At 26.6% G+C, this 21,399-nt stretch overlaps 1 protein-coding gene across 2 annotated transcripts in view; it reads left to right on the top strand.

The window, feature by feature from the left end:
• The window catches only part of LOC107444172 (kinesin heavy chain), a 45,520-nt gene that overhangs the window by 8,704 nt on the left and 15,417 nt on the right, over positions 1-21,399 (top strand). For both annotated transcript variants that reach the window (XM_087169083.1, XM_087169084.1), the window contains exons 2-14: positions 6,559-6,646; positions 8,344-8,417; positions 8,503-8,607; positions 10,602-10,650; positions 10,730-10,785; positions 11,773-11,860; positions 11,991-12,115; positions 12,264-12,368; positions 13,714-13,862; positions 15,081-15,229; positions 16,796-17,049; positions 18,579-18,785; positions 20,048-20,197. In XM_087169083.1, coding sequence (XP_087025209.1) covers positions 6,559-6,646; positions 8,344-8,417; positions 8,503-8,607; positions 10,602-10,650; positions 10,730-10,785; positions 11,773-11,860; positions 11,991-12,115; positions 12,264-12,368; positions 13,714-13,862; positions 15,081-15,229; positions 16,796-17,049; positions 18,579-18,785; positions 20,048-20,197 — 1,599 coding nt within the window. The remainder of the gene's footprint in view (positions 1-6,558; positions 6,647-8,343; positions 8,418-8,502; positions 8,608-10,601; positions 10,651-10,729; positions 10,786-11,772; positions 11,861-11,990; positions 12,116-12,263; positions 12,369-13,713; positions 13,863-15,080; positions 15,230-16,795; positions 17,050-18,578; positions 18,786-20,047; positions 20,198-21,399) is intronic.

Here is a 21,399-nt window from a genome sequence, read left to right as displayed (position 1 = left end):
TTTTTTTTTTTTTTTTTAAGATAGTAGTATAAGGAGAAATGTGTTTTAATTAATTATTTTTAATAATATTTTCCTAACAATTATATTTATAAAATTTGTGTAGTTGTAAATTAAATTTTTTTACAGTACTTATTAAAAAAAAAAAAAAAATCACGAACTCTACTTTAAATACTTAAGACAGTTAAAAAAACTGTTAATAGTTTTTTTAAAATTATTTTAAAAAATTTGAAAATAATTTAATTTAAAAATTTTAAAATATTTCAGAAAAAAAATAATTGTTTTAAAGTTTTACGCATACAAATGATGCTAGTATTGTGTCAAATGATATTCGAAAATTGTCCTGAAAATTTCAAGCAAATGTATTAAGATTAACAAACCTCTCCAAAACTTCATTATTTTTTTTAAAAAAAATTAAACAGTGTTTTAATGTAAATTTAAGTTATTATTGATTACGTTTTTAAAAATACAGGTCTGTTTTAACGATAAAAAATTTATGAAGGTTTCGCTAATAGACCCAGATTTCTTCTTATATAACTCCTATTATGTTATAAAATATAGACTCTCTTAAAAATATACTTAATTCAAGAACTTAGTTTTACTTTTCTGAGAATGACCCTACTATTTAATTTTAAACGCTTTCGACCAAATTTTTAAGTTTTTTTATATTTTTATTTATAAACATTAAGATTTTTTTTATTCCTTGATGTACAATTTTAGAACATATTTTTTCTTTCTCCCTTTTTTTATTTTTATTTTCGTTAGAATTTCTTTGTGGCTTGAAAGAATGGAAACTGGAGAACAAATTATATTTCCCGCAGACGATTACCTATCCTTAAATGTTTTATATTCTTAGAACTACGGCAAAAGTTTCTTAGATATTTATACCCGGAGCACATTCTTGATGTATAATCTTTTTCGGCGTTTTAGGGTGGTGTCCTAATCTAAAATGATGATAACGCTTAGCGGACGTGGTTTATTGTTGAATAGACGCGCTTCAGTTCTTCTTTCACGCGTCTTTTGCTTCCTACTCAAATAATCTCTTTTTCTTAAGTTTGTTCTATTTTGACTTTTTCCACGGATCGGCAGCCACAATTCACTTCGCGGACATTCCTTTTAAATTTTTTTTTTTTAAAAACTTAAATAAGAATGAAGGAAATCAATTCAGTCTTCGTGCTTTTCACAAACTGTATAATTCTGAATTGTTATTCACTATTGAATACGATCCTTTTAAACGTGTTAATCTTTGTGTAAACTTTTAGTGAATTTTTTTTATTTGATAATTTACATTTAATATAGTTGAACGAGATTACGCATTTATGAGTTTAAAAATAAACGATATTCAGAAGAAGATTGTGGTTTAAAAACTTATTTCTGTTGTTAAATATAACAAGTTGTGTTAAAAAATATTATTGCTTTAGTATGAAATTTAAGTTTGTTTTTAAAGGTGCATTTAAGGGTGTATTAGTTAAATCTTTAGTTTCATTCAAGTAGTAGATGTAAACCAACTATTTCTAAATTTTTAACAAACTTAAGACTTATTTTAAATTGAAATCGTTTTATATTTGACGAAATTGATGCTGTTTCGCAGATTCGCTTTTAAATTTAAATTCTTCACTTTTAAATTTCGAATTATGATTTTGATTGATTTAATTTTTGAGGCTGTGTCTCTACCTCAAATTCTCACCACTTGTAATAGTGGTCCATGCAATATTACAATTTAACTCTATTCAATTTCTGAATTGCGTTATGTATTTTACATTTGAACGATCTCCATTTTTGAAATTGCGGTAGCTTCACATCCTATGTTTTTAGTCATGCTATTATTAGCCAAATAATTGTAACCAAGTTATTTCGATAACTTCGGTAGCAGAAACCTTCCAGCACTGCAACAGGGGCTGCAGATTGTCACACCATCTGCAGATTATATAATTATATATATATTTTTTTTTATCTCAGATTTCAATGATGATAATAATAATTTGCCATGGCAAGACAATGTCCTTTTTCTTTTTTTTAAACTTTTGAATCAAATAAGATTAAGTGAAAAAAATTAAGTAATTTTATTTGAATTTATAATTTTTTTGTGCTTTTAAATGCATTTTTCAAGGCAAACAGTTTATTTCTTTTAATTATTATTTTCTACGAATATAATTAACACCTGATTATTTTCTAAAAAATATGTTTAAAATTTACAATACAATTTATTTTTTTTTTTGTTATGTTTTTTAAAAAAACTTTTCAATAGAAAAGCATATTCATCCGAAATTGAATCAAAATAAGAATGGGTATAGATTAATTATTGAAAACTTTTCCAAGCCATTGAAATAGACTGGACGATAAGACGTCTGAAATACTTTTATATTGTATTTAGGTTTAAAGCCCTAATTTAAATAAATAAATGAATGAAAAAAATTTTAGTTGAATGACATAAAAGATAAAAATTTTGAGTCTTAAAGATTATGGCAATTATTATGAAATAGAAGTTTTACATGTTTTAATTTCATTCGAAATGTTACCAGCATCAGTTTCAAACAGTCTTATAATAGAATTCTATAAGATAAGAAAATTAGTCTGACAACAAAACTAAGCTTCTTTGACTAATGTAGGCGGACACGTCACTTTTTTTTACATGAGCCTTTCTACTCATTGAGCACTGACCTGTTTCATTATCAGACTTAGTGTTTATTTTACGTACAGACAACTATTTTTATAACCTTTGTCGCCAACTTCTCTTTTTCTATTTTAAGAAGAAAAAAAAAAGAGGTAAAAGGCTTTTTTAGTTTATATGAACTGCCCAATGACTCCCAAATTACAGCAAAGTAGTGCGATTTTTTTCTTTATCAATGAGAAATATGTTTTTTAATAGCATAATTTATGTAGTACGAAATTTAATTTTAAAAGAGGAATTTTTTTTTTGTTGATCTTTTTATCATGTAATAAAGTACTTTAAAAAAAAATATCAATGATTTCTGGGCGTGTTCCCGTAACACCTGCCTCTTTGGGTAATGCCAAGTACAATAAAAACTAGTAACATTTAACTTGGCTTTATTTTACGAAATTAAAATTTATTTGACATAAAAGGAGACTGCTTTTTACTCGCATTCCCGATTAATCGCCACGTAGGGTTAGTTTGTTCACTCTTGAGGAACTATTGTATTTTACTATTAAAATCTAATTTTCAATTGAATAAATCACTTTAACTATTACTATACTATTTTATACTATTACTATCACTTATACTATTTTTTCCCCCATTTTAATTTTCTTATAAAACGCGTTAGATCGATAGGAGAGTTTAGTTTCGGTCATAACTTTAGTTTCCGACTTGCAAGGGTGCCACGGCAGACTCAAAATGTAAAAAGTGGAGACAACTAAATAACAAAAATCTATTAAAATATTTTAAAATTCGCATTTATTTTTGCAATCTTATTGAAAGTGAATGCAAAGAATGTTTTCGCTTTAAATATGAATAATTTTAAATGTAAGTCATGGTGGCAGCTTTGATCTATGTTTTGATTCAATAATTAAATTGATGAATTAAACAAAAATTAATTGTGTCTCTACCACTGCTTAAATTTTTAATCGCCCCTGGCATCCCTGGACTTGTAAGTAAAGTTGAATAAATCATTTTGTGAATTTATATAATTTTTTGATACCATCGTGACACAAAATTTTTAATTCTTTAAAACTTGTTAGAATAGACTTGTATAAAACTTGTTGTAGGGTAGTCTCACAAAGAATAGTTCTAAGTAAAATTTCGATTTTGAATAAAACTTTTTTATTGACTTTTTAGCCGATATGTTTATTTTGAGAACACTTCGTTGGTTCCTGAGTTATTTTCAAAAAAGCGTTCGATGCTGAATAAGAGAAAGTAAAAAATTGCAACAACCGTGATGTGCAACCGAAAAACGCGTGTAGCTTTTATTTGAAAGGTGTTTGATTCTAATTCACGTTGGCCAAAATTTTATTTTTGTTGTCTCTCCCCCCCCCCCCTTTGCGCAATATCCGCCAATTTGGGGAGGTGGAAATGCAGTAAGGATTCCTAGTTATTTAATTATTACTTTTTGAGTTTTTATATGTCAAAAATAAAGATTATTTTTTGTTAAACAAAAACTAGTGTGAGTAGACGGCAGAAGGACGGTGACTTTTTGCAGCCTCGTCCTCTTTACTTTAAAAATAAACAAACTTCTCATGTTTTGGCGTAATTAAATAGTTTATTGGCGAGTTTTCGATGTAAAGGAAGTACCATTCTCGGTGAAATACTAATTTGTTGTGGCTACGTACTCTTAGGAGAAAGATAAATGGCCTTTTTTTTTAAACATAAATTTTTGTTTTTGTAATTTGTGTACAATCCTGGAATATTGGGTTCTTACAATTTGAATAAATGATTATGCCTAACCATGTGATTTAAATCAGATTTAATTGGATACCTGCATGCGATGTCAAGCGTGTGTGTCGAATCTGATTGGCGTTTGAATCGACGAATGCAACGATTTATATACGATGACGTCACTTGCAGGTGTATAAAAAAAACAATTCTTTTAATTTTTAATTAAAAAAAAACATTCTTTTTTCCTTCTACGGTTTTTTAACACTCTGCCTTCATTTAAATAAGGGGAAAAAATTAGAAAATTTATCAATTAATTCTTAATGGTTTGTAATTGTTTCAAGTTAACTCTTCACCAGATATTATTTTTTTTTATAAACATAATCAAAATCTGCCCTTATAACAATTATTTTTCATTTGACTTATAAATATTAATACATAATGCACAAATATACATAACCCCACTTTCAAAACTTAATGTATTAACTTGGAATTAATATAATGATTTTTCTTGATTCAACATGAAGAAAAATCACCTTTTTTAAACAATAATTTGAGCCTTAATGTTTATTTGTTTAAGAACAGGTGCAGAGAACAGGCTGGAATAACTTTGTCTTTCTTTTAATTTCTTAATAAATAAGTTTTCAAATACAAATAAAATAAGCATATATTAAGTATTATAACAAAATATTAAAAATATTTTTTTTTTTATTCTTTTAGAAAGAATATTTTTGTTTTATAAAATATACAAATGGATGGATTAAAATTTTTTGTTAGTACGTAGTTATAATTTAATACATACTACAAAATAATGATTTAAATGTAAAAATTCATTACATTTCAAACCATGATAAAATACTGAATAATATGAAATTAACATTAAATTATTTTGCATTATATATTTTTACTTAATAAAAGTTAAATTTTATTTAATACAAGTTTTATTTAATAAATCAATTTATGTATTCACATTATTAATTATTGAATTCACAGCAAAACTAATTTTAAATACTTAACTAATAGCTTAAGTATTTAAAAACAAATAATTAAAACAGAAAACAGCATATTTTTTTTTTGCTCTCAATATTATGCTTTTATTTCTAGCCAAAGAAGGAATTAACTTGAGAGCCTTTTATTAATAACAGCATGAAAAGATGATACAACATTAAAATTAAGCTATTTTCTATTTCAATTCATTACTTAGTTATTTTCCCATGAAAGTTTTCTCATTAGCTAGAATTATTCTCTTTTGAATTAAAATTTAAACTTAAAAAGTATTAAACGAGATAATATCTTAACTCCCCCCCCCCCAAAAAAAAAATAAAAAAACCCCGACTGGGTTGATTATTATTATTTTTTAAAAAATCTGGTTTTTTCAAACCCCCTGGGTCCCACTGAGTTACAGTAAAGCAGCAGTACCCAAATGTTGTTCCGTGAAACCATAACCTATAGTTCCTGGAATAGTTAGTAGAGTTCTGCGAATTAGCAATTTTTATGACTATTGATAAGTTTTGAAACCTCTAATTATATTTAGGTCAAACCTATAATTCATAATTTATTCAATGAAATAGAAATGGTATTTTTAAAAGAAAATATAAAATTTCTGCTAATAATATATTGAACAAATTATGAAAAAACAAGAAAAGAAAAAAAGCATTTAATATTCCATTTATATTTCTTATTATGCTTTTCAAATCAAAATAACTAAACTCTTTAATAAAGAATTATGTTTTCATAATAACCATTTACAACATTTATAGCTGTATTTTTAATTTTGAAGTAAACCATAATTCGTCATAGTTTAATCCTTTTAAACTTATATCTATACACCAGAAACTAATTGATTACTAAACTAGATATAGCACAAGGACTGCAAATTTAACTTTACGACATAAAACCTAGAAATTTAAGATTATTAATGATAAAACGATCAAAAATTTTCATTCCTCTAATTAAATATTTTAAATATAGTCTTTTAAATGTTATAGCACTCACAATTAATTACCTTAAACTTAATTTATAAAGTTGTGGTTCTGCTGAAAGAAGGTTTATTATTTAAGTGTTGCACAGCTGGAAAAATTTAAAACCACAGAATTGGAGTATTCATTGTCAATTTTTTACTTTTTTTTTTCAGTCATAAATGCAACTATTTATTTTCTCTTAAATGCACAATACCTAATTGATATAACTGTACTGATGATGATAGTTTATTTCTCTTTGTTTTATTTTAGGGCAAACTTTATATGTTTGATAAAATTTTCAAACCTAATGCTACACAAGAAAAAGTATATAATGAAGCAGCTAAAGCTATTGTCAAAGGTGAGCCTCATTTATTTCTCTTATTGATGACTAATATCCCTTATTCTTCTTGACCACTTGACTGAGTTCACTTCTATTGTCAATAATCAAATTTATTCCATTTAATGAAAGGTAGTAAAGCCTTTCCAACTTGACAATATATCTAACTAGCAAAACAAATCAAATTTGTCTATTTGTTATAGAATGCTATTCTAAATCGTAAGTTGACAAAAAAAAAACTTTTTAGAAATATTTATATGCTATTAGGTTAAAGTATTAGAATTTCTCTGATTTAGTAAAATAATTAAAAATTTATCTAAACCTTTAGAAACTCCTTTGTGAGTTGACCACATAGGGAAAATATAAAGAACTTGTATGTGTTTTGAAAATGACAACAAATTACTCTGGTTTGTATGACAAAATGAATTTAAAATTAGGCTTCATATTTGTATTTTGTTCCTGTGCACTGGCATGCTAAAAAATTAGATATGTATGTGTATTTTTTTTAACAAATCAATTTAATATTATGTTTGCATAACAAATTTTTATTCTGGTATTTAATTTAATTTTAATGCTGTATTAAATTTTGTCTTCTTAAAAACATTTAATTACATTCATCGATATTTTTAATGGTCACATGAATACATTTCAATGATATAGGAATGATTTTAAAAAAATGACTTATCCATCTATATAAGTTGACGACAACAATGCACCATAACTGGTCAACTTCACTGTATACATAAACTTCACTGTAAATTTTTATTTTTATTAAAAGTAGTTAAAAGAAGTAAATGAAAATAATTTTGTGTTGAATTGATGTAGAGAAATTTTGATTTTAATTCTTTGTAGATAATGCTGCATCATTTAATAATCACAATTTTTTTCCTAATCATAAAGTATTTATTTTGTATATATATTTTTATTGTAAAGATTTGAATTATTTTAAATAAGGACTAAGAAACTTTTAAGAAAGGTCTCAGAAATTCAGAATTCTTGGGTCCTAAGGACTCATTCCAAGGTCTAGCAGTAGCACTAGACTTAGCTTAAATGATAAAATTTCTGAAAAAAAAAAAAAAATAGGTACCAGTTTATAAAACTTTCTCAAAGCCAATTTATTGAATCTCATAAGTAACAGTAAAATCATTTTTGTATCATAAAACTGTCCTGATATTCTTCCTCATATCTGCAATCTTCTTTTATTTCTTCTTTTTTTTTTTCAAATCCTTTTTTAGATGATTATTTTATAATATTTCTAAGACTGTTACTGAAAAAAAGATGCTTATACACTTTCAAAATTACATAAAAGTAGGCATATAAAACTTTAAATACTTGGGTTAATAAAGATTGAGGTCAAATATTAGTCATTTGAATCTTTAAATGTGTCTGGTTATCACCGATTAGTTTTAGTAAGGTTATAAACATTACATTATTCCAAGATATAAATTTTTTTTTTGTTGACTTGTTGGTCTATCAGCAATGTCATATGTCAATCCTATTGTTTAAGAAAGTTGTATTAAATTATATAATAATAAAATTGCTGCTTTTCGCTCTGCAAATTAGCATTTAAACAAAAATATTTTTACTTTCTGAAATTTGCTGCACCCAAAATAGTTTTCATTAAAAATCCTTTCTTTTAATTTTTTTATTTTACTTTTATTATAGTTTCTGGTTGCAAAAAAAGTTTTATATCTTTTATTATCTGTTTTTATCTTTAGATGTACTCATGGGATACAATGGTACTATTTTTGCCTATGGTCAGACATCCAGTGGTAAAACTCATACTATGGAAGTAAGTAGTTTTAGAAATTTTTTTCAATTAGACATTAACTCTTTTCATTGTTTTAAACTATTTTAAATAATGTGTATATTTTTAGGGGGATCTTACCGATTCTGTAAATCAAGGTATTATTCCAAGGATTGTTAATGACATTTTCAATCATATATATTCTATGGATGAAAATATAGAATTCCATATAAAAGTAAGTCAATAAAAATTTTTTTTGATTGCAATGTATGCTGTAATTATTAATTATATATTTGTTATTTTATTATATATTTATAATTTAATTAAAATTGATAAGGAAATTAAATCTGTATATTATTTATATGTCTTAGTTAAAGTTACTATCAACCTTTTCAAAAATATTTATTTGTCCTACAGTTTTGTTATTTAACTTGGCTGCTTGTATAACTGACCAGTTTCTCTTAAGTTTTTCACTCAAAGTGCAGTTTTAAAAAGAAATAAGTGGCTTTAATTAAACTTACTTGATCATATTTTGTTGTCTACTCAATTGAAATTTGTGGTTGAGAGCTACCATATGACTGCAAAGAATTTATGTCTTAGAAGTGGCAAAAGTTGAACATTTTTTCATAATTTGTATTAGGTTCAACAATTAAATATATAACAAATATCTATAAAGTTAAAAATGTATTTCCAATGGCACATCAATAGACAATAAAAAATGGAGAAGATAACAATAAATTTATAGATGAAAGCGAGCAGTCCTGTAGTGTTCCCAGATTGATGTCCGAGGACTAAATAGATGAGTTGATGCGACTTGGATGTTTATTCAGGCAATTGTGTCGAGATATCAGATGAAACATGATGTCAGATTTCATCCCAGGCCACTGAGGGACATAGAGAATCTGTTCAAGCCATGGTTTATTGGAATTGCGATTTTCGAAAGAGTCCCTGAAGATGTTCTTTATTAGACATTATTAAAAGGAATTCTGGATTTAGATCTCTGGAGGACAGAGATCCCTTTTTTACCAGGAAATCGGCCGCCTCATTTCTTTGGATTCCACAGCGGGCCGGAATCCATTGGAAAACTGCAGTCTTATTTTTGCTGGCAAACCAGTGGAGAAGATTTAAGCAATTATCACTGGTTAAAGTTCTAGAGCTGCTGGGTGTATGAATTGCTTGAAGTGCAGCCGCGTGCACGTTGAATCAGATAATAAATGTAAATTGAAATAAAAAAAATTGAAATTTTTAAAAATATAAAAAATTATAGTTATATTCTACTAAGTTCAAAATATTAATGATAATTAATAGCTATTATTATTACCTATTTTGTTGATTATCTTAAAACATCCTCTCAGCTGGACCGCTTTGCATCCAATTAAAAATCTATAACAATTTTAAACAATCTTCTGTGTCACATTTCTTCCTGTGTAATCCCTCATTTTAATGACACATTTATCTTGGGGAGAGTCATCTTTCTTTCATCGACAGCATCTGCAAGCTTGGGTGGGCCTTATGTTATTTGCTCTCAATTTAATATCTTATAATATCTCTTAACTTATTGTAGCTTATCTTATCAACTTAATATCTTATAATATCTCTTAACTTATAATATCTTATCTTATCAATTTAATATCTTACATATCAACTTAATGTTCTTTAATCCATTGATTGCAATTTTGAGGTGGTGTTTGCAGGCAAGAATTTAATTTAGATATTTTTCAGACCCTGCTAGTTGTTATGTATGCACTACTATCTATAAAATGATAATATTCTTTTTCTTTCAAATAAATTTGTCCAAGGCATTGATTTCTGTAGTATACACTGTTTTTCAAAATTTCACGGTTTATTGGAAATTTGTTTTTTGAAATAAATATGGAATGTGATTTGTTAATGCAGAAAATTTCAGAAATTATGAGATAAACTGGTTCCGATGTATTATATTCTTGCTGAGGAAAAGAATGTAACATCCTCACAAAGTTTTTTTAATTTTATTTTGCCTCCTTGAGTCTGAAGTAAAAAATACTCTATTTAAATAATGATGAAAATATTAAAAATAAAAATAGAATAACTGACTTAAGTATTGAAAAAGAAAATTTTTTGTTAGACATATTAGAAATTTGTGATACCAATATTGCAAAAGTTGATGAGGTTAGATTGTATGTGTATTTAATTAAATTTAAATTGTTCTTTTTTTAAATGCTTTAATACCTTTGGAATTATTTATTACAGGTATCATATTTTGAAATTTACCTGGACAAAATCAGAGATCTCTTAGATGGTAAGATATTTATAAAATTATTGTGGACATATTTTATATACTTATTTCAATGTTTTAATTAATTGTTTTTTTTCTCTAGTTTCAAAAACTAATTTGTCTGTACATGAAGACAAAAACAGAGTACCTTATGTTAAGGTGAGTTTTTAATTTTTAATTGTATTAGATATATTTTTCCCTTATCTGTAATATTTTTTTATTAATTATCAAATTTTAACATGTCTTAATAAAATAGTCAGTATCATCTGAGTTTCTTTCTAATTAGTTATTATTATTATAATTATTTTTTAAGTAATTGATTCATTATTGAAAACATCAGAACCTTACCTCACTTAGCCTTAACCATTAACTATTTAATCATTTTTTTAATTAATTTTTTGTTGCTTATCTTAAGATTTAAAGTCTTTATTTACAAATATACTGAAATTTTTTTTCTACATTGAGTACTTTGTAGATTTGTAATGTCTTCAAACTTTCGTATTTGGTGATAATTTTCATTTTTCGCAAGAATAAAAGTGATTAGTTTGAAATGTTTCGATATTTTGTTTATATATTCTTTTCTGCATTGATTCTAACTCATTAAAAATACTAAAAATAATTTTATTTTTAGCAATCAGAAATATTTCTGCAGAATTTCACTTTTGACGAAAGAAATTTGGGATTATGCAGTTTAATTTTTATGCTAATGAGTTATTTTTCAAACTATGAGCTGCTTCACCTTTCGAATACCAGGCAATCCAGATAACTTAAAAAATAGTTATTAAATTATTGGGTGTGGTAAAGAAAAAGAAAAATAACTTTTGGGCAGTTTTAATGTACTTGTTTTGATAAAATGTAAGCTTTACAGGGAGGAAGAAAGGATAAAATCTTTATTTAATTGATAAGCATGGAGAGGATTAATGATTAAAAAATATTGCTGAAAAATGATTCTGTACTTATAGGCAAAAATGAGAAATACTGGACATTTTTTTATCCCTATCAATTTGTGCCTCTTTTTAAACTCAAACTTTGTATTTTAAATTTCTTTAATATTTTCAATTGCTTAATGAATTTGGGTAAATTTTAGCCCAAATTGTTTCGTAAAAAATATTCCTTCAAGTTCTTATAAACTCTTCATTCCTTTAGGGAGCAACAGAAAGATTCGTCACTAGCCCTGAAGAAGTAATGGAAGTAATTGATGAAGGAAAATCAAACAGGCATATTGCTGTAACAAGTAAGTTAATCAATATTATATAAATTGATAATTTTGTTTAATATTGTTAGTATAAGTTCTTGGTCCTATGAAAACATTTACTTTTAAAAAAACTATAAGCTTTTAATATTATAAATGTATTTCTTTCTAGACATGAATGAGCACAGTTCTCGTAGCCACAGTGTCTTCCTCATTAATGTAAAACAAGAAAATCTTGAAAATCAAAAGAAACTCAGTGGCAAATTGTACTTAGTAGATTTAGCTGGTAGTGAAAAGGTGACTCATCTTTCTCTTTATAAAAGTCCCAGATTTCATTCTCTACATGTGTATTTATTCTATGAGCGATATGTATTTTTTTATTATTTTTTTTATTGAAAGAGTGAAATGTTTGTTATTCTATTTATTAAATAATTACTTTTTTTAGGTCAGCAAAACTGGAGCTGAAGGCATGGTGCTTGATGAAGCAAAAAACATAAACAAATCATTGTCGGCTCTGGGAAATGTGATATCAGCACTTGCAGATGGCAATGTTAGTTTATTTGAATGTTTTTTATTAATAAAAATTAAAGATGTAATTTTGACAACTACTCAGCCCAAGTCAATGTATCCAAAAAATTTTAATTTTTCAATTTTAACTTAATCAATATTGGGCAATTATTTGTGTTTTCATTATCAAGTCTATATATTTTTTTATTTGGATCTTTAAATTTAAGTTCTATAGTTTTTTTAAAGTGTTTGAGAAATTGTGATTTTTACAAATTTTATCCTGTATTACCATTAAATCTGTATAATGTAACAATGCAGTTATTAAGATTCTACTTATAAAATTATTTAAAATTTGTATTACTTTCATTTATCTTAAAATACTTTCTTCATACAACATTTCCTAAGCCAGCATAGCAAAGAAAATTTTTTTAAAAATTAAAGGTGAAGTTGTAGGCATTCCTTTGAATTAAATTTTTCTTAAAATTATGCTTAAATGTGTACGAAAGTGAAACCTGTAATGTTTATTGTTAAGGTGTATATAGCATGTAACAACTATTCAGATTTTATTCATTTTAAAATAAAAATTTTATAATGTATTCAGAAACTAAATGAAATAGAAGGCTTAAGTATTATTATGATAGTTCATACCTTAAGATTTACTTCATGTGGAATTTATGACTTTAAAAAACTTAAAATTATATTTCAAGGTAATTTTTTTGGAAATATAGCAATTTAATTACAAACTATGTATTAAGTGTATATTGTATTTTGCCTTGGGACTAAATTTGGCGACAAAAAATCTACACCTTTGGAATTTGTCCATCAGCAATACAATTCATTGTATTCCTAGTACCATGTTTGAGATATTCTAGGGATTTTTTTTCTTCCTGTTACATGCATCAGGCTAAATTTTTAACATCATTTTTTTTTATAATGTTTGTGTTTAGTGCAGTGCAATCACTTCCCTCATATATGCAATTCAACCAATTAATGAAATAGTTACACTTATAAATATTTTATTCTTACATTGAAACAAGTTTAAAAATGTATGTAGAAAATACTTTGAGTAATTGCAAACTCTGTGAACCTTCCTTTTCCCCCCCTTCAGATTTCATTTCTTTTCCTTCTTTTAAAATATATTTAATTTATATCTAAACAAAATTATCTGAAGGAAACTTAATGTTTATTTTATGTTTTAGTATTAGGTAACATATTTCTTTTATAAATGCTTCACAGAAATCATTAATAAGATGGTTGTTGTGTATTACCATAGGCAGTAAAAAACTAGTAAAATATTTAAATTATAAAGATTTGGCAAATGCAATATATCTATGAAGTAACATTTTCTTTAACTATACATATTCTAAACATACTTTTTTGCTTTGTAGAAATCTCATATACCATATCGAGATAGTAAACTTACCCGAATATTACAAGAGAGTTTGGGTGGTAACTCTAGAACTACCATTATCATTTGCTGTTCTCCAGCCTCCTATAATGAATCTGAAACTAAATCTACATTGGAATTTGGTCGCAGGTAAGAATTTATTTTGAACTTTGTTAAAAAAATATTTGCATTTTTTTTATTTTTAAACTTTCAAAAAATTTAATGAACTATATAAAACATTTTTAATACTCTTTATTTAAATTATATATATTTTTTTCAACATTCTTGTAATTGTTGTAGATTGTTGACTATAATTTTTTAATTTTATGATTATTAACACTAATTTATTTTAGTAAGGAATGGTTTGACTTTGTGCTATATATATGAGTGTGAAAACAGCACAACTAAGGTAACATAGATAGACATGCTATAGTTTCTGTTCTCAAATAAAGAACCTTCTTTGGTGTAGAAAGACAGAGGGTTTTATTTCCTATTTTTTCTTTCATTCTGTGTTTCAATACTGAAGGAGCACTCATCATTAAAGAAATGAAACTATACTATGCCTGTTAATGTAGCATTATATGTTCTCTTTTTATATTGTTCAGCTTCATTCACACTTTTTCATATTCAATATTGTCGTGAATGCTTATTAGATTATTACATGATTTGACATGAATTAGTATTCTTTTGACTGTTTTAAATTGGCACATTTGCTTGTCAGTACTATTTGCAACTGATAATTTGCAATATTTATGCCATGATTTTGTATATATACCTGTTTTGAACAAAAGGTAACTAGAACTTAATAAAATGCTATAAACTTATAATATTTGAACTGGTATTTCTGCCATTCAGCTAAACTTATGTAGTGACCCCAACTCCACACAAGAAATAGCTTTTCTATATTTTACTTCCTTGTAGATTAAAGGCTGTATTAAAATTTCAAATAATATATTACTGTTTCAAATAACAAATTACTGTATAATAAAATTTCAAATAATATATGTATATTAAGTCTTTAATTTATAAAAGATTCATTGGAAAATAAATTATTTAGTGATGCATAATCAGGAAAGGCTTATAAAAAAAAATTTCACCAGTGCTCTGAAACTTTTGTATTTTGATACTTTATTATTTATTTATACCTTATGTTGTTGGGAAATTCAGCTACCACTTTTTACTATGCAATCAAATCTTCCTCTTCCAAATCGGTGAAATAGTATCATTAAAATAATTTTTGAATTAAATTATTTTTATGATAAGGCAAACTCTAAACTAGATACGAGGTAGTTAACTGATAAGGCTGATTGTTTAAATAAAATTTTTCAAAAATCTGAATCTGTTTTTGAATTATTGTGTTTTTTGTAGAGCGAAAACTATAAAGAACACTGTCATAGTCAACGAAGAATTAACTGCAGAAGAGTGGAAAAGAAGGTGGGAGAAAGAAAAGGAAAAAGTTACTAAACTCAAAGCTCAGTTGTCCCAAGCTGAAGCAGAACTTAACAGGTGGCGAAATGGTATGTTATTTAATTTTTTATTTAATTAAAAATATCTTTGATCGTTGTATATTTACATTTTCTTTTTTAAAAAAAAAAGTTAATTGTAATCAGTAGTAAGCATTATACTTAGGTTTATTAAGCCTATTTTTAATTGTGGCTCAAAATAGGTGATAGGGGTGGCTCAAAATAGGTGACTAACTTTATAAACCAAGTATCTTTTATAAAATTTAATCTTCAATAAGTAACTGTTATTGTGAAAATTAGCAAAATTATTAGGTTTTTAAATTAGTAACTCCAGAGTGTCAGTTTTTTAATTTCAGAACTGGTGCTTATTGCATAATTTTTTTCTTCTCAAAAATCTTAGTTTAATGTTATGTATATAGAGTTTTTAAGCACAGAAACAAGGTTGGGGAGAACAGGCCAAAACTGCTAGATGGCTATAAAAACTGTTGGCGTTTGTAAATCTGCTAATAAAGTGGTCAATATGCAGGTGGTCTAATGGCGTGTTGCCAAGGTGAAGTTGCCATTTTCCATGATTTCGGACGTTTTGGAATGCATATCAATGCCATTGAATGAATACTCTAACAACAATTTGAGTTCAAGAGTTCAGTCACTGGCAGGGACTGACAAAATATGTAATATTTTAAGAGCCCGAAAAATTTTTAGGAGCCATCATTTCGAATTATTATAAGGTTATTATTTTACTGCAAAGTAAAGAAATATCTTCTTATGGACATACTTGACCCTTTTTTAGTTTTACAAGTCATATCTGTGTCTTTTTGATGTAAAAAAGTTAAATATTAAATTAAACAAATTTAATAAAGCTAATTATGAAAAAAAGCACTAACGCTGTATATAAATTAATGTTTCTTTTAATGTATACATTAACATTGCCTTTGAGTTTTATCATTAAAATACTATTTTTATCAATTGATATAATTTTGTGGCAAAGAAATGATCAGTTTAGACTTTTTTTCCTAATGAATTCTATTTAAATAGTTCAAACATAAGTAGCAGAATAATGTTAAAAAAGTTAGTCGCCAAGGAGATTTTTCTAGCCCCTTAGACGACCAGACTAGCATCCAGGATTTGTCAATCCATGGTCACAGAAGTCACAATCTCATCAGTGATGTCTGTTCATCGCCTTCTCTCTTCCTGTACTTGACCTTTTTAAAAATTAATCCAGTAAACAATAACCATAGGCTGTTTATCATAAGAATAGTTTCTATTCTGTAGTTGCCAGAGTTTCACTCAAAACATCCATTTTGTTTTATGGAACAATGTTTTGTATCTGTGACAAAAATGAGTATCCAGGAAATGCCTTTCCTTACTCTTCAGATGTTCGGATACATCTGAAGCACAACAATTCCAACGGGTCTGAACATGCTGTGAAGTGCATTTTCTTCACAATAAAACCACTTATTATCGCAACAAACTCTGTTAATAAATTTTTTAAATTTCTCATTACACCCAGGATCTTGTTAAATGAGTTCTCACGACCTACAAGTCTTACTGTGTATATATTGTATTTAGAAACTTATTAAAAGTAAAAAAAAATGCTGAAATGTCTTTATTTCTTTTTAGGTGAATCTGTGCCACAAGATGAGCAGCTGCTTTCTAAAGATCTTGATGTTAGTACCTTATCATTGAGTGATACGTCATCGGTGACTAACATCCCTCAACAAGTGTCTGCTGAGCCAGTTGGCAATGCTGAAAGGGCTAAGTTTGAAGAGGAACGTATACGTCTTTACAGTCAAATGGATGAAAAAGATGATGAAATAGCTAGGCAGAGTCAAGAAGTAGAAAAACTAAAGGAGCAATTAGCTGAACAAGAAGAGGTAGCATTTCTTTTAAAATGTTGCAATATTGAATCCCAAATTTAGACGCCTTGAAATTTAATTGCTAGCTGTAGATATATTTAATAATAATTTTATTATTGAACTAAAAAACAATAGTAGGAATAATTCTGCTTTTGATGTTATTGAATAAAGTTGAGTTCATACACAAAATCCAGAAAATAGTTACATTCAATTATTCTGTTATTGATGTGATTGAATGAATTTGAGTCTTGACTCTGAAGTCCAGAAATTTAAGAAATCAGAAATATTAGCAGTTCTGAGCATTCTGGATTTAGAAGTCCTATACTGTGCTTGTATTAACTGGAGTTTAATTTAGAATACATTTATATATTGTTGAAAGATTATGTCGCTAACTTTAATTACATTTCAAATTTAAATAAGTTTGCTCTTAAGCTATTCTGCACCAGTAGTAGTTTTTTTTAATTGGCTTACAGATAGATAATTTTTGAAATATCTATATTTTTAAAGAATTAAATTTTGAATATGTTCATGCAAATTCAGTTTCAAAAAATGTCAAACTATTAGCAAATTTTTAATTCTGAGAATTTTTTTAACTCTTTGAGATTTTTGCTAGCTTGTAGCTTCTAAAATAATCAAATATATATTCGAGTATGTCATTTTTGTCAGATAAAAAATTATGCTGTTTGATTATAACCAAATTTTATTAAAAATATGTTTGAAAATAAAATTATTTCTCAAAACCACAAATATGCAGTAATTGTCTATCATATAATGACTTAAACTTTACTTATCCTAACAATATTTTCATTTAATTTTTCATATACAAGTCTTATAAACCTAGTTTATAATTGTGATCACATGGGGGAGGGAAGTCAAGTTTATATACAAAATTAGATTATATAGTGCCTGCTATTTAATATGATTGTATCAGTTGTAGGTTTTCATTCTATAAAGCTGATTCCGTTAACCAAAATTCTACTCTGCACTGAAAAAAAGAAAGTGTTTCCTCAGTTTTTCACATTATTACACAATCACGAAATACACAATAGAATTCATTAAAACAAATTTACATGTAGTTTATTTTTAAACTAGAAATCTAAATTATTGTCAGTAAAAGTATTTATATTCAATTTTAATGTTAATGAGGTTAGATTTATTCAACCTTAAGTCACTTTTCTTTATCCATTTCTTGTTACTTGTGAAAGTGATACAGAAAACTATACTTCATAATGGGAAAACTTGATTAGTTTGAAAAATTATAAAGGTGGGAAAATTCTGAATGCTTCGAACACTCAACAGACATCCATTCTTAAGAATCGTAAAACACAAATGAGGAAAATAAAACACAAAGTTGCCTATGTAAATGTTTCCTTATAAAATTAGAGTGATAAACAAAGCAAGAAAAACCACGGTAGCCAAGATAAACAATGATGGCTGAAAATGCAAATCAAGAAAATGTTTGATTGAATGATTTTCTTGTCCAACAGAACTCAATAAATGTCTTTTTTATTTAATGAACTCTTTAATTTAATTGTATTTTTTTACAGTTGATTACTGCAAATCGCAAAGATTATGAGCTTTTACAACACGAGATGAATAGACTTCAGCAAGAAAATGAGTCTGCTAAAGAAGAAGTCAAAGAGGTTCTTCAAGCATTGGAAGAACTTGCTGTCAATTATGATCAGAAGTGTCAAGAAGTAGACAGCAAGAGTCGCGAGTTTGAGCAGCTTAGCGAAGACCATAGCCAGAAATTGGTAAGTCACTTAAGCATTTTATTTTTTAATATTGGTGCAATTTTTATTTCTGGAATTTCTTTAAAATTTTATCAAAATTGCTTGTGAGCAAATTTTCTTTTTCTTACTATTTTCTCTCTTTTTCTAAGTTTTTTTCCTTTTTCTCAAGTAAAGTAATTTTTTGTTGAAAAATAACCACATTACCAAAAATTTTCTATCTGACACTTTTTTCAAAATGCATAAAAACTAAAAACATCAGAAAATACAGAGATTGATAAAGATCGAGGTAATGTGCTGGCAATTTAAAATTTTGGTTGTATCTTTTTTTAGGGATTTTTCGAAGTAATATTTGTAATCATAAGTTTTGATTATTAAACTGAGTTTTCTATGGTGGTCAGTTTTGTTTTCCAAGTCTCTCAAATTTATTTTAGTATATTAGGTTGTCACAGGTGGGGAATTAGGAGAATTATCAGAGAAAATCAAATTATTGATAAAATGACACAATAATTCAGAGGTTCATCATCATAGAAAATATTATTACATGGCATATTACTATTTTGAGAATTCAGTCATTTTATGAAAAATAAACTAAATTAACAATTTTTCGTTATGAAATTTTTATGATAGATCAGTATTTTAAAATCTACATATCATTAAGACTCAGTAAAATCATTTGATTATAAAAAATTATATGATTTTTAGTAGAGTGTATGTTTTATATGGGATTTGTTAATTTAATTGTAGTAAAAACCTTTTTTTATATTTTAACAGTTCTATAAATAATTATAAAAAGAGATTTTTCTATATTCCTTTGTAAAGTATTGAACCAAATTGTTTAATTTCATAAGAATGTATCACATTTTTTTTTCTACTTTGCTTTTTATTTTAATTTCTGCCTTTGAAATGGTGTATTAAATAGCTTAAAAATTATTACTATCATTTAAACAAGATTACAATTAAAAACTGTTTAAAAAATTATGCTAATATTCTTTTTTTTTTCCCTTAAAAGTTTGGCTTGAAAGAAACCTATTTCCCACTGTTTTAGAAATTTTTCATCCTTGGCTTGTAATAACAAAGCTTATTTAAGTGATTTTTAACACCAAATAAACAAGCAACTATAATTAAAAATGTCCTCATTTATTCTCAACAAATCAGTGCTTGTAATAAACAAGTTAGTTTTATTTGACCATAATTATCGTTTAAGAGTAAATCTGATGCATAATTTATAGTGTATAAATATTATTTAAGATTTATTAATGAAGTCATTGAATTTTGTCTTTTAGTCAAATCTTAACAATACCATGAATGAATTGCAACAACTGAAGGATAACACTATGCATCAAAAGAAAAGAATGACGGAGATGCTGACGAATTTGTTGAAAGATTTGGGTGAAATAGGTGTTGTTTTAGGTGGGAATGTGTCTGATACAAGGGTAAGTTCTGTTGTGAAAGTAATTTTACTTTTTAAATATGATTTAAGTAATTTCTTACTTGATCTCTACAAAGATCTAGTTATAATTTATATTTTTATAGCATTTTTATTTCTTTTATATTATACATTTTTGTTTTATTTTATTGTTAATGTTGTACTAATGGTTTGGAAGCATCTTTAGATTAGATCCTAAAATAAAATAGGCATGTGTGCACTACATTAGTGCAAGATGTTTCAAGCAACTAAACAAGAGTGCATACAAAATACAAGTGTGCACAGTTAAATAAAGTCATGTTAAAGCTTAGAGAACAGATTGTGGTTGGTAGTTTTCAAAAATGATTTCAGAAAGAATTTTTTTCCTTCTTATCATTCAAGAAAAAAAAGCTGTGTACTGAGAAAATTCTGATGTTAAACACTAAGTGTGTTAATTTGACTTAGATTTATCACAATATATATAATCTAGATAATTAAAATGTTGAAGAAGAGTCAGCCATTGTAATGCTTGCTATACAGTGAACTCTTTTATTCCAAGTGTGGATAATTTGAAATTTAGATAATTCGGATAATGTTGGATGATATTTCATGCTTAAGTCGTTTAAAATTGAATTCGTTTTGAAACATTCCATATAATTAAAACAAATTATCCACTCTAATCCTTGATATGTAGTCTTTACATCCAGTTAACTCTCTTTAATTCTTTTGTGGATCATTTGAAGGGATTTATTTCCCTAGAGTTTCCCATTTATGATGTTAAAATTTGATCTTAAAGTCAAAATGTTTCCCACAATTTTGGTAAATCTGAAGTTTGATTCTAAGAAAATTACCAAATTAAAAAAAAAAAATTTTAAATTATTATTTATAGCGACATAGTGATAAGCCACATTCTAAAGGTTGTCATTTTTACATCTAACTAATCCTTTGTATTCCCTAGCAGCAAAATAGCATCATCAATGTGCATGAATCTTGACCCAATAAGGGTATAAAGAGCCATTATTTTTCCGATATTGGCCCTATGTCGAATTGTCTGATTCACCCGATATTTTATATCCATTATTTAGCTAATATAGGTTCTATATTGGCCAATGTAGGCCCTATATAGGTCATTCTGGGCCAATATTGAAAAATCTAGACATCCCAATATTGGTACCACGTTGCATGTTCTTATAGGACTAATACTGAGCCAATTTTGAACCCTAGCCCAGA

The sequence above is a fragment of the Parasteatoda tepidariorum genome, chromosome 8 (genome assembly GCF_982258835.1).
Source record: "Parasteatoda tepidariorum strain Cologne lab strain chromosome 8, Ptep-v5.0, whole genome shotgun sequence".
NCBI lineage: Eukaryota > Metazoa > Arthropoda > Arachnida > Araneae > Theridiidae > Parasteatoda > Parasteatoda tepidariorum.
The sequence above is the reverse complement of the archived record's forward strand: the minus strand, read 5'-3'. Positions and strand labels throughout refer to the sequence as shown.